Here is an 11,302-nt window from a genome sequence, read left to right as displayed (position 1 = left end):
CTCCCATCTTCTTTTCCTTTCTTTTTTTCCTTTGGTGGCTGATCTGACCTCATCCCTTAAAGTGCCAGACAGTTGCCGTGTATGCTAGTGCTAGTATTCGGGCTACTCCGTAGTGCTAGGCTAACATGAAGGAATCTACACAGTAGATGGCAGCATCAAGTCTGGCCTTTGAATGCACTATTCGTATCTCACGGCAATGCCACGCCGGCTAATTATCAGTAATGCTCCGTATGGCACTCAATTAGTATCTCTCAATATGTATCTCGTATATTGATTGCATGGTTCCTTTTCCCCCTCTCGTCTGAGACGATTCAGGAAACTGGCTAGGGCGGCTAAGTGAGTATCTGCCAAGTACCTTCTGGCGACGAGCTGATAAAATGTGTACTTCTACGAAACCTGCCCGCAGCAATGGTTGATACGGCGCCTAATAAACCACCCCCCAAAAAATGGGCTAAGCCCAAGCAAGGAACTGCCTCCCACGCTGGCGGGACCGAAGGAAGCGCTGGCCGCCTTTGGAGGCGAGAGTCAGCGCTTTCACCGCCCGGTAATTGCGGCAGTCACCTGCTGCAGCCACCTGATGCCGTCACCTCTGCTTCGGGCCCGGCTGAGTCTCGGAAATTCCCTTTCATCGTTCAATGTCTTTGGCAACCGGCAACTTTGCTCTCTTTTTACCTCTCCCTTTCATTTTGGATCTCTGCTGCGTACACGCCTATTCGCTTCCCCTGCTTTGATTTTGGACAACAACATCAAGCCTCTGCTGTTTCTAGCCGTCACTCGCCTTATTTGTTCTGTTCGCCCGCCCCCTTCACCCTTCGCCCTCTCCCCCGTTGTTACCGATAGTCACCTACCAAAACACGGCTGCTCTCGTGACGTTTCCTTCTCAGCAAAGTTGTAGCGAAGAGCAGTGAGGAGAGAAATAACCCTCCGTATCGACAGACCTTTGAGTCAGCCAACCTTTCGAATTAGATCGAAAAGACCATTCTTTCGTATTAGCGCAGCGGCACCATGGCACAGAAACGTCTCATGCAAGAGCTGCGGGCTCTTCAGAAGGAGAAATGGGTAGATATTACAGTAAGTGCTTTGGAACCGAACAAACTATAACCAAGATCTCTTTCTCACCATATCAGACGGACGAAACCAACCTCCTCAAGTGGAAAATCGGACTTTGGGTCGTAAATCCTGATAGCGTTTGGCACGGGGCATTTCTCAAGGTAAGACGCCTTACACCAATCACCTCGCATTGTGCTTGTCCTGGTAAGAGTGCGACGAGAGACTAACATGAAACCTTAGGCCGAGATGAGATTCCCAGCCGACTATCCCTACCAGCCACCTGCCTTCAAATTCCTCACTCCCAACATCGTCCATCCCAATGTGTATCTTGACGGGAATCTTTGCATTTCTATTCTACACAGGCCAGGCGAAGACGAGCAGTCAGGCGAACTGGCGAGCGAGCGATGGAATGTCCTTCATGGAGTTGAATCGGTCCTTCGATCCGTTCTCCTGCTAATGGACGACCCCGAGATTAATTCGGCCGCCAACGTCGATGCGAGTGTTCTGTACAGAGACAACCGTGTTGAATACGACAGGCTCGCGAGAGTCATAGTGGAAGAGACACAGAAGAGCACGCCGGAAGGTGCACATATGCCTACCATGGCCGAACTGGCTCCAGTACCAATCAAACCGGTCGATGACGACGCAGACTTCTGGAACATGACCGATGAAGAGGAAGATTTTGGCGGCAGCGACAGCGACGAAAATATGGAAGACGACTTTGATGATGACTTTGAAGATGAAGATGACAAATGATTAGCGAAGCACGACGAGATTCTTTGAGCTGCTCTGCTCTCACACCTGTTGAGCATCTCAGGCCGTTTATCAAAAGCGAGCGAGCGAGCAATAAGTCGGATAGCATCGCGACATCCTATCATCGACTAGCATTTTCTACCCGTATAGCAGTTCTATTTTTGCGGCGTTTGGCGGTATCATCCCTATCCATGCATGGAACGGTCTAAGGGAAGTCTCGGTGTCACGGCGCGGCATCTCTCTACTCTGGAGCCATGGGAATGATGCACTTTTGCTTTCCTGTTTCCTGTTTCCTGTTCCTTGTAGCTTTGGATTTTTGGGTCATTTGGTTCATGGGGCTTTCTATTTTCATTAGCGGGATTATCGTTTATTATAGCTTGAGTCTGACAGTCCTTCGCATTTATATAGAAGGTAGAAGCGTATAGACGTGTTGTGGTACCAAGCATAACCACTTTGTTTTTCCTCTGTTCCCTTCTGTGGTTCTAATCTTAAGTGCAGTGCTCTTTCAAGTGTGAAACTGAAAGAAAAAAAGAAAATAATTCCTCCTGGCTAAATATCGAAGGATAATTACGTGTAATAGTTACGTGGCAAAGATTACTGCTCATGGAAGAGTAAAAGCTCAGTCACTTGATTTATAAAGCCGCGTAATCCGTGATGAATGGCAGCCGCCCGACAGCCAACGCATATGCTATTACGCAGAAGTAGCTCTGGCGGTAAAGGCATAAATAAACTGCTTGATTGCTTTCACTTTTGCTAGCCATACCTACTAGTAGCACTCATTTCTGCGAGTCGGATGGAGTACCCTGAACTGCTACCAAACCAGACAATTATATGCAGGTACTTGAGAGCGCCGCTAGTATCAACAATACCGAGTAGTGGCCCCTCTATCCCGCTCGGCCTACTAGTATAGCTGCCCGCAGCTTATCTTATCGCCCCAGCATAGTCCCTGGACTGACGTTTGCCCACAGCGGCACGACGACATAGCTGCACCATCATCGACCACCATTCCTAGGCGCCTCATTCTCCATATCCAAGAGCTTGCAGATCCCCGACTTGTGCAGCTTGCCCGCGCCGCTTTTTCAACACCTTCTTGCTCAACTCGCTTTACTCTCCATTGTCGCTTCATCCATACCTTCGTTCATGTCTTTTGCCCGTGGACGACGACGTTTCTGGGGCTAGGGTCAGCTGTCCCGCCCTGTTGAACAAGAGGCCGGTCCCAGAAATCGCACTTCCATTTCGCACCCCGGCACCCTTCTGCTACAGAGACCTCATAGCTGTCTGGATAGAGCTCGGTACTGCTGCTATTGATAATGGCTTCCATGGAACCTTCCGAAGACGAGGTGTCGCAAGTCGTTGACTTTGCGGGCCTCCACCCCGTCGATGATCGAACCATGATCATGAATGCACTAAGGGTCTGTTTGCACCTCGTCACCGGCTCATCTTGGCGAATTTTGGGATACTAACCGCAATAAATTTTGCAGAATAATAATCGCAATGTTGAAACGGTTGTTATGCAGTACTTCGACAACTCGGAGTCGGTATGTTGCATTACCCCACCGCTTGCATCAAGTGGACGGACGATATGGACAAGATGTTGACTGACATCATCTCAGTTCCGCCAGAAATATGCGTTGGCCTGGAATGAATCAATGTTTTCAGCAGATAGAGACGGCACAACTGGTAACAACACAGGCATCTGTATGGACAGGCTAGCTATCCGCGACGTGAGGGAAGACGACATGGTGGCTGACGCTCTTCGCAGCATTTCACATTGAATCACTAGAAGGCAATGATATTATACAGGGAGTTACGCCCCCCCCTCCTAGCTACCCTATTGGAGCTCCATCAAGACCCCCATCACGATCGAATAACAGATCTCCACTTGGTAATATGATTGACTGGACTGCGGGAGACGCAGCTGGTAGTACTCTGCTCTTCGCATAGGAAAGATGACGTTCTGACATTGTTCATAGGAGGGCCTACTATGCACTCACAAGAAGAAGACGATATGCAACGAGCCTTACGAGAGTCGGCAGAAGAAGCAGGGTTTTCTCTGCCTCCACAGGAGTCTGGGGTTATGGACCTCTCCACTGCAACGCCGTACTTTGGCCCTGCGAACCGGTCCGACTATGATCAGAGCAACTGGGCCATGGTACCTGTTGCGCCGCTAAAGGCGAAGCTATCAAGTGCCCCTACGCCGTCCCAAAGAAAGCGAGATCCCGAAGCTCCTGCATTCATTGTTCAAGGATCCAGCTCGGTCGGCAACCACAGCTTGGGCGGCTTACTCACCATTCTTCACGAAATCCCGTTGGCGAGAAATACTCTTCTACAGTGCGGCGCTCCTGCAGCTTCTTACGGGTTTAATAGCCAGTGGTGGAATGGGCAGGAAATTCTGCCTCCAAATGATTTACGCCAAATGCACTCCGAGGGCTCGGCATGGGGTGACGACAACTACGAGACCCCGAGGCCAAATTTTGAAGAGGAAATACATCGGCTCATGGCCTTCCTCGATTCGACGGAGAGAAGTTACGGAACGGTTAATACCCTCACTGAGTTGCTTTCTGGCGCCAGTAATGGGGTAGAAAAGCTATTCTACGAACGTTTGGGTCAAGTGAACGACGAGATTCTTGGGCCATTATATCAAGAGGCATCCCTCGTTAATGTTGGTGGTGACGACGTGGGCGAAAACAGTTATGAGAATGCGAGGTTTGGATTGCTGGTAATCGATCATAGACGGCCTGATTACGCTCACATCAAAACACTCTACGAGGCCCTTGATCATTTGATGTGGGGTGACGTGCTGTCCTGGGCGGATCCTAGTGAGACGTCCAAGATGGCCATGTTCCAAACCATGGGCGAGGTGCTTGTTATAAAGATCGGCAGCGAAGGCCCCCCCGAATCGTTTGAAATCCCAGAGGTCTTTTATCCCGAGCGATATCTGGCTAGCCGTAAGGAGGAAGCCAGAAGAATAATGTCCGCTTGGTGTAAGACCAAAAATGACATCGACAGAGTGACAACGGAAGAGCGACGGCTACAAGAATGGCACAATGATTGGAACCAGCTGTCTCTTGATAAGAGTGAAATGATCTCCAAAGCCAAGGAGCAGTGGCAGGCATTCTCAAAGTATCTAGAGACTGCTGGACAATTTCAGGGAATGGAGGCTTCGGCGTTCGATATCAACAAGTATCCTGATTATCGGACGGCTCCTTGTCAAATGAACGACGAGCAGGTTAAGCATTCGCAGCAGGTAAATGAGGTGTTGCTTCTGACAGAGCGAATATTATCCGACATTGAGACAAGGACCGAAGGTAGGAACGATTGCTCTCCATGTCTGCAGAGTAGAGTTTAAGATGGGACTTACTGATACCGTGGCATCTAGATCTCCGTGCTCAGCTGGAGCAAATTCAAGCCAAGCAGCGCTTTCTTGGTAAACTTCTGACAAAGGCAGATAAGCCAGGCCGGCCAAAGCCAATGACGTGCAAGAAGTATCTTCTTCGGGGTATAGCAACTGACAGGGATATTGTCTACGTCTGCCAGCGAGTTCACTCAGAGTCGGCGGAGTCAGAGAGCCCAGACACGCCAATTGATCAGTGGTGGCGATTGGAACTTTGTACTGATGATGACCACCAACCAGTTAAATCAGAGGTAAAACCTTCCCCTTTTTGCGCCATGTCTACCAATCTCTACAGCTGGCCCGAATTGATGCTCATTTACTCGGTTACAGAAAATTGATATTGAGCGAGTTTTGAGAAACGTATGGTACGAAACAAAGACGCCGCTGCTTCTATATGCCACCGAGGAAGCAGTTTCGACACCAAGGACGCCACTATCAGATTCCTTGAACATGTTTTCCAAGTCGGATAATAAGGCATTTCGACAAGAACTTAGACAGCCTACCGCTGACAGTGGAGAAGAAAGGATGCGTGTATCTGTGGATCCTATCTCACCTTCCAAGAGGAAACATAGAGACAGTATGGATTCGATGAATAGCAACCGGGCGTCTATCGGCAGCGAGGATAGAGATCCATTTGCGAGTGTATTTGACGGACAGTTAGAAGAAGCGCAGACGGAACTGATAGATATGTCTGGAAGCAAGCCAGACCACGCCAGGGCCTCCGACTTTGAAAGTAAATTTGGAGATTACGGAATCTCTGCACGGATGAACGTCGAGTCTGCAACTTTGACCCCAGATACGCTGGCGGCCGACGAAGGTGCGTCACAACGGCCAACACCTCCGTCTCTGGAAGCTAGCCAGCCAAACGACGTGACGAATATGACGGATACAAGCATGACCAAGGGTCCGGAGATGCAAGAACGAGCTCGACCAATGACATTTGTACGACCTTCGCAAGCGAGCGAGGGAGGTGGAGACTTGAGTATGGACATGGAAATACCGGATGTACAGGAATAGACGTTCTACTACGGTAGTATAAGACTATGGGAGTATGATATTTGGTGCACAAGCTTATTGTCAGGGATGAAAAAGAAAGGGAAGAGAGGAGAAGAATTGAGGACAAAGGCGGTTTGATACTGAGGAAGAGAAAAGGATGTTTGGTGGTCCTTTGTATATGGGGTAAACTGGGTCGGCCAACAGTCTACACATCTTATTGGTTGATACTATAGCATATTTAAGCGAGCTTTGCTGAGACCTTGAATGAAATTGTCTTTACTGTTCAAGGTGACGGAGTTGGCTAATGTCAAAAAAGGTGAGAGAGTGCTCAGAATACTGGTGTTGCAGGGTGTAGAGATTCTGGTTATTGTCAATGCTGGCTATTCTATTGTTCTATTGTTGTATATATGAACTGATTTCATCTTATCCGCCAGTGCGAAGATGAATAAAGCACTAAAGTACCGTTCCCATTCATGTATTAGACTACTGTATTGCTGTCAATTGGTCTACACCATGTATATATACGAATTAGCGACACCTCCATTGACCTGTTGTGATTTGGGTATAGTGAGGTTGAGGCATGGAAGCTTCTAGAAGCTTCCATGAGACGGTTTTGGACCCTGCCGAGAAGCTGCGTATGTTGCACAGAATACAGTAGCGCTTTAATGCTTTGTTTTAGAGATTTAACAATGCCTACCTAGTACTTGGGTATGGATACTCCTATCTTAGCTGCTTCTTTAGGTGCTTTAGTCTGATGATCTGGAGGTCTGTACTCCGTACTCGTACGAGGATGCACGTTCTACCTATTACGGAGACCATTTATATCGGGTGCATGTGGCCATCCCAGGTCCTAGGTATAAAGGCTTCATTAATGTGTGAGTAGGGGTCCACGATGGGGTAATTTGTCAACGATTTGTGAGGGCAGATGCAGGGGTAAAGAAAGAAAGCCCTTGGTCTGGTTATAGTGAATACATCGTGACGTGGCTGGGGCGGTATTATTGATAGAGCAGAACAGCGCATAGCCGGCCTCGTGGTTTCTGAGTGGTGATGGCGGGTCGGTTGCCAACTGGAGCTTAGCGCTGCCAGCGAGCTGTTTTTGAAGTTCCCATGTCTTTGTATCGTAACTGGCAGTTGGGCTCGAATCTGCTTGGGACCCTGCCGTGACCCGAATGGACGGGTAGTGTTGATATTATCATTATCATTGTGATTATCAATATGATTTATATTACGAGTACGTAGTGATTGTTGATTCAACGTGATGGTAGGATTTTGCGGTATTGGCATGTGGTATTTACTTCAACGGGATGGTCAGTGAGGTAACCTGAGCCGGAGATGAGATGGATGAGGCGAGATGAGATGAGATGAATATAAGAGTGAGAGGTTTTTTTTTTTTTTACTTTGTCTAAATGAAATGTGCTCTCATCACAGATACCTAGTATGTATACCGTATTTTGTGACTGGGAAATTGCATCAATGCCCATCACAGCGTAGGTACATACAAGCGCTGCACTTCATTCGTGGTGTTGAGGTACTTACAAGTACACCCCAAGCGCGCGACAAGAGAGCATCACCTGCCCCCCGCGAGTCACCTGGCTATCAATCATATACCCCGTACTACAACCAGCAGCAGTGAAGAAGGGGATCAAATAGGCGAAAGAGGAAGCAGGACAGAAGGGAGATAAATCGAGAGACAAACCCGTTCCATTTCCCTCTTTTGATCATCTTTTCTATCCCTATTTTCGACAAGCTACCGCTCTCCGTTGCTCTGCGTTGCTCTGCGTTGGCGCTGCTGGTCGAATTAGTAGTGTGTGCAGGCATTTCCTGGCTGGCCGCATCGCAGCGCATCGCATCCACAACGCATCACAACACGCAGCTCAGCACGTCTTATCCTGACTCTGGCATGGTCTTTGCGCCGCCTCCTCTTTTACTCATTGGCTCGCTGCGGTGCTGCATGCCTTAAGCCCGATCCCACCAACTGCTGCTGCAGCGGTTGATGCCCCCCAAGGTGCATTATCTTGCCTGGCGAAGGTATAAGGCGCCCCGACATAAAAGTCGTACCACGTCCAATCCTCACGCCTCGCAACGGGCTCGTCCCATCAATTGGACATCCGGTCTGCGTCGATCAGAAGGGATATACGTTGATTTTGTCCTACGCCGCAGACTGAGTCTCCCATCATAGTCTACAATCTGGCCATTGCATGCAATCCAACCCCAGCGGTCTCGTGCGTCATAGGCGGTAGCGGGAAGCTTCTACAAGGTCCCAGCACAAGCGGCCCCACCCACGGCTCACTCTGCTACAGGTAGCCTGACAACTGACCAGGATCCGGGGCTATCGAGTATTAATTGGTAGCGGCCATCTCTTTGCGCTTGCGTCCCAGCTTCCCCTCCATATTCTCCATACCGACCGATTCTTACTTTTTCTTTCCCTTCACTCCCTTCTCTACGGCTCGATACTACAAAGCGATATTATAACTTGACGTCTCTTCTTTTGCTTGGACCGATCCGCGAAACCGAGGGCCAACTCTACTCTTTTACGCTCGATTCACTCCAACTTTTCACTCTCGATATCATCACCCCACCAACTGCTACCTAGAGAGAACTCACACCGACCCGTCATCCAGCAGCCATTAAGATGGTGAAGGAGACCAAGCTCTACGATACCTTGAGTATCAAAGCTGAAGCGTCGCAAGACGAAATCAAGAAAGCCTACAGGTATGTACGATGAATCTCTTTTATTTTTTATGTTTTGCTTGCTTTCTCTTTTCCTTCCCCTTTGGCTTCCCTTTTTTTTTTGTCGTCATTCATGCTTGGGCCAAGAGCTAGCTGTGGGTGGCAATTGGCGAGCATGGCCAATCCGCAAGCTTCGTCCCCACACGGCTTTGCCGCCCAACCAGCATGTCCCCGGTTGAGTGTAGATGATCAAGTATCGATGCTAACCACAATTTCGTATACAGAAAAGCTGCTTTGAAGTGGCATCCTGACAAGAACAAGGACAACCCCAACGCCTCCGAAAAATTCAAGGAGTGCTCCCAGGCCTACGAGATCCTGTCCGACCCGGAGAAGCGCAAAATCTACGACCAGTATGGCCTCGAGTTCCTGCTGCGGGGTGGTGCCCCTCCACCCGAAGGAGGTCCAGGGGCCAACCCTTATGCGGGAGCAGGCGGTATGCCTGGCGGCTTTGGCGGTTTCGATTTCGGAGGCATGCCGGGAGGCGGCGGTGCCAGGACTTTCCATTTCAGCACGGGCGGAAGCGGCGCCAAGGCCTACAACTTCACGAACCCTGAGGACATTTTTACAGAATTCATGCGCAGCCATGGTGCCACCGGCGGCGTAGGCGGCGGCGGCGACGACGACGACTTTGGCTTCTTTAGCGGTTCATCATTCGGCCCTGGCGGCGGCGGCCCTCGGCCTGGACGAACAAGGGCGAGATCTGGCTTCGCGGAACCGCCTAGGAATCGCGAACCAACACCCGAAGTTACAACTGTTGAACGACCGCTACCTCTTTCTCTCGAAGAATTATACAATGGAACCACAAAGAAGATGAAGATTAAGCGCAAGACTTTTGACGAGAACGGAAAACGCGTGCAAACCGACCAGATATTGGAAGTGCCCATCAAACCAGGTCTGAAGAAGGGATCTAAAATCAAGTTTAACGGAGTTGGCGATCAAGTAGAGGGTGGTAGACAAGATTTGCATTTCATCCTTGAAGAGGTAAGCCGGCCCATCACTCATCCAATACTTTGATACGAGTTGTTGCTAACTACTTGGCGTTACAGAAAGATCATCCGCTCTTCAAACGAGAGGATAACGACATTGTGCACACCGTTGCCTTGGACCTAAAGGAAGCTTTGACTGGATGGAAGCGAGTAGTCACTACAATTGACGGCAAGCAAATCAGCATAGATAAAGGCGGTCCAACTCAGCCCGGAAGTGAAGACCGGTATCCGGGACTGGGGATGCCCATGACGAAGAAGCCTGGACAACGGGGTGACTTTGTTGTGCGCTACAAGGTCAATTTCCCATCAAGCTTGACCCAAGAACAAAAGGCACGACTCAAGGAGATTTTGTAAAAACAAAAAAAAAAATAAAAAAGAGAAAGAAGAAGAAGAAATAAATAAAGAAAGAAAAGACCAAAAAAAGGAAAAAAAAAAAAAAGAAATTCTGGACGCTGCACAAAGCTCGAGAGATGGGGAAGGAACGATATATCCACATAGTGACAGAGGGCTTGGTATGCGGGACATGAACAGGACCTCAAAAACCGAGCCGCGCGACCCCTTTTTGGAAGGCTGGGAATGTCTGTGCAATCCGACATGGACGGAGATGGTAGATGACGGTATGATGCCGCCTGATAGTACGATGATGACAAGCTGGCGTGTTTTCTTCTTTGTTTTAATTTTTTATCTACCCTTTTGGTCACTTTTGCACTGTCAAGAAGAATTGACAGGGAGTACGGCGTTTTCGGGCATGCATTTCTGGCAGAGTTCAAAGCACGCGGTGGATTCATTGTTGCATGATTGAGAAAAAGACATTACTAGGATTTTGTGATTGAAGGGGACTTGAAAGAGACTTTACATAGTAATCGTGTTCATGTCAGTCGGGTGCTGTAGCACAATGCCGGAATGAGACGGACGGACGGATGGATGGATGGATTTGATAAATTGACTTGTAGCGGATTCATTTTTGTCAACAAATATCTGTACATTGCTTTGATAAAGGTGATGGATGGTTTTATCCATTTTGTAGCTTTATGATTTTTCTATACATTTGCACGATACAACGTGTGGGGTTCGAAATGAGTGCTTATAAAGACCCCTGCGGGCTGTTTGATTACGGTGCGGTCATGACGATATCATCATTGAGTCTTATGGCAGCCTCCTTTGTAGGCAGCGGATGGGGCCCTTGCGGAGTGACATGCCGGTCTCAGCCACTGGCGGCTACGTTCCATGGCGTGGTCACAGGAAATTGAAGCATGAGGAGAATTCCAGCCTCTTTTCATTTGATTAGAATGGCTGAAGGCAAACTGACACGTAAATGTATGTGCAGCACGCGGGGCATATATGTATGTATTTGCTGTAACATGTAACCTCTTGTATGGATTGGGAGTCGTAT

The 11,302-nt window shown here is 48.9% G+C and overlaps 4 protein-coding genes across 5 annotated transcripts; all 4 read left to right on the top strand.

The window, feature by feature from the left end:
• Nucleotides 1-577: 577 nt before the first annotated feature.
• On the top strand, nt 578-895 carry TrAFT101_008630 (uncharacterized protein; the record flags this gene model as incomplete). The annotated part of the gene is made up of 1 exon (XM_024905369.2): nt 578-895. The coding sequence occupies one exon, from the start codon at nt 578-580 to the stop codon at nt 893-895; it is 318 nt and encodes a 105-aa protein (XP_024761955.2).
• A 110-nt stretch (nt 896-1,005) lies between these two features.
• Nucleotides 1,006-1,806, top strand: TrAFT101_008629 (uncharacterized protein; the record flags this gene model as incomplete). Its single annotated transcript, XM_024899833.2, has 3 exons — nt 1,006-1,071; nt 1,128-1,211; nt 1,291-1,806. The coding sequence occupies 3 exons, from the start codon at nt 1,006-1,008 to the stop codon at nt 1,804-1,806; spliced, it is 666 nt and encodes a 221-aa protein (XP_024761956.1).
• A 972-nt stretch (nt 1,807-2,778) lies between these two features.
• Nucleotides 2,779-6,663, top strand: TrAFT101_008628 (uncharacterized protein). Of its 2 annotated transcripts, XM_066128390.1 has the most exons (7): nt 2,779-3,215; nt 3,285-3,341; nt 3,417-3,501; nt 3,566-3,688; nt 3,777-5,111; nt 5,183-5,448; nt 5,528-6,663. In XM_066128390.1, exons 1-7 carry the CDS (start codon nt 3,114-3,116, stop codon nt 6,212-6,214), a joined length of 2,655 nt encoding a protein of 884 aa, XP_065984507.1. In that variant the 5' UTR covers nt 2,779-3,113; the 3' UTR covers nt 6,215-6,663. The 2 variants fall into 2 exon arrangements, with proteins under 2 accessions (XP_065984507.1, XP_065984508.1); XM_066128389.1 differs by having other exon boundaries at nt 3,417-3,724; nt 5,528-6,449.
• A 2,162-nt stretch (nt 6,664-8,825) lies between these two features.
• On the top strand, nt 8,826-10,263 carry TrAFT101_008627 (uncharacterized protein; the record flags this gene model as incomplete). Its single annotated transcript, XM_024909682.1, has 3 exons — nt 8,826-8,905; nt 9,148-9,904; nt 9,970-10,263. 3 exons carry the CDS (start codon nt 8,826-8,828, stop codon nt 10,261-10,263), a joined length of 1,131 nt encoding a protein of 376 aa, XP_024761959.1.
• Nucleotides 10,264-11,302: the final 1,039 nt, after the last annotated feature.

This window comes from Trichoderma asperellum, chromosome 5 (assembly GCF_020647865.1).
Source record: "Trichoderma asperellum chromosome 5, complete sequence".
In the NCBI taxonomy this organism is placed as follows: Eukaryota; Fungi; Ascomycota; class Sordariomycetes; order Hypocreales; family Hypocreaceae; genus Trichoderma; species Trichoderma asperellum.
This window is presented reverse-complemented; position numbering and strand designations above follow the sequence as displayed.

What these genes read in the sequence shown, in the direction of transcription:
- TrAFT101_008628 (XM_066128390.1), top strand. Translation starts at nt 3,114, where the DNA reads ATGGCTTCCATGGAACCTTCCGAAGACGAGGTGTCGCAAGTCGTTGAC. An exon ending in ACTTCGACAACTCGGAGTCG is followed by an intron (nt 3,342 to 3,416) that starts GTATGTTGCATT and finishes ACATCATCTCAG; the next exon opens with TTCCGCCAGAAATATGCGTT. An exon ending in ACCAACCAGTTAAATCAGAG is followed by an intron (nt 5,449 to 5,527) that starts GTAAAACCTTCC and finishes ACTCGGTTACAG; the next exon opens with AAAATTGATATTGAGCGAGT.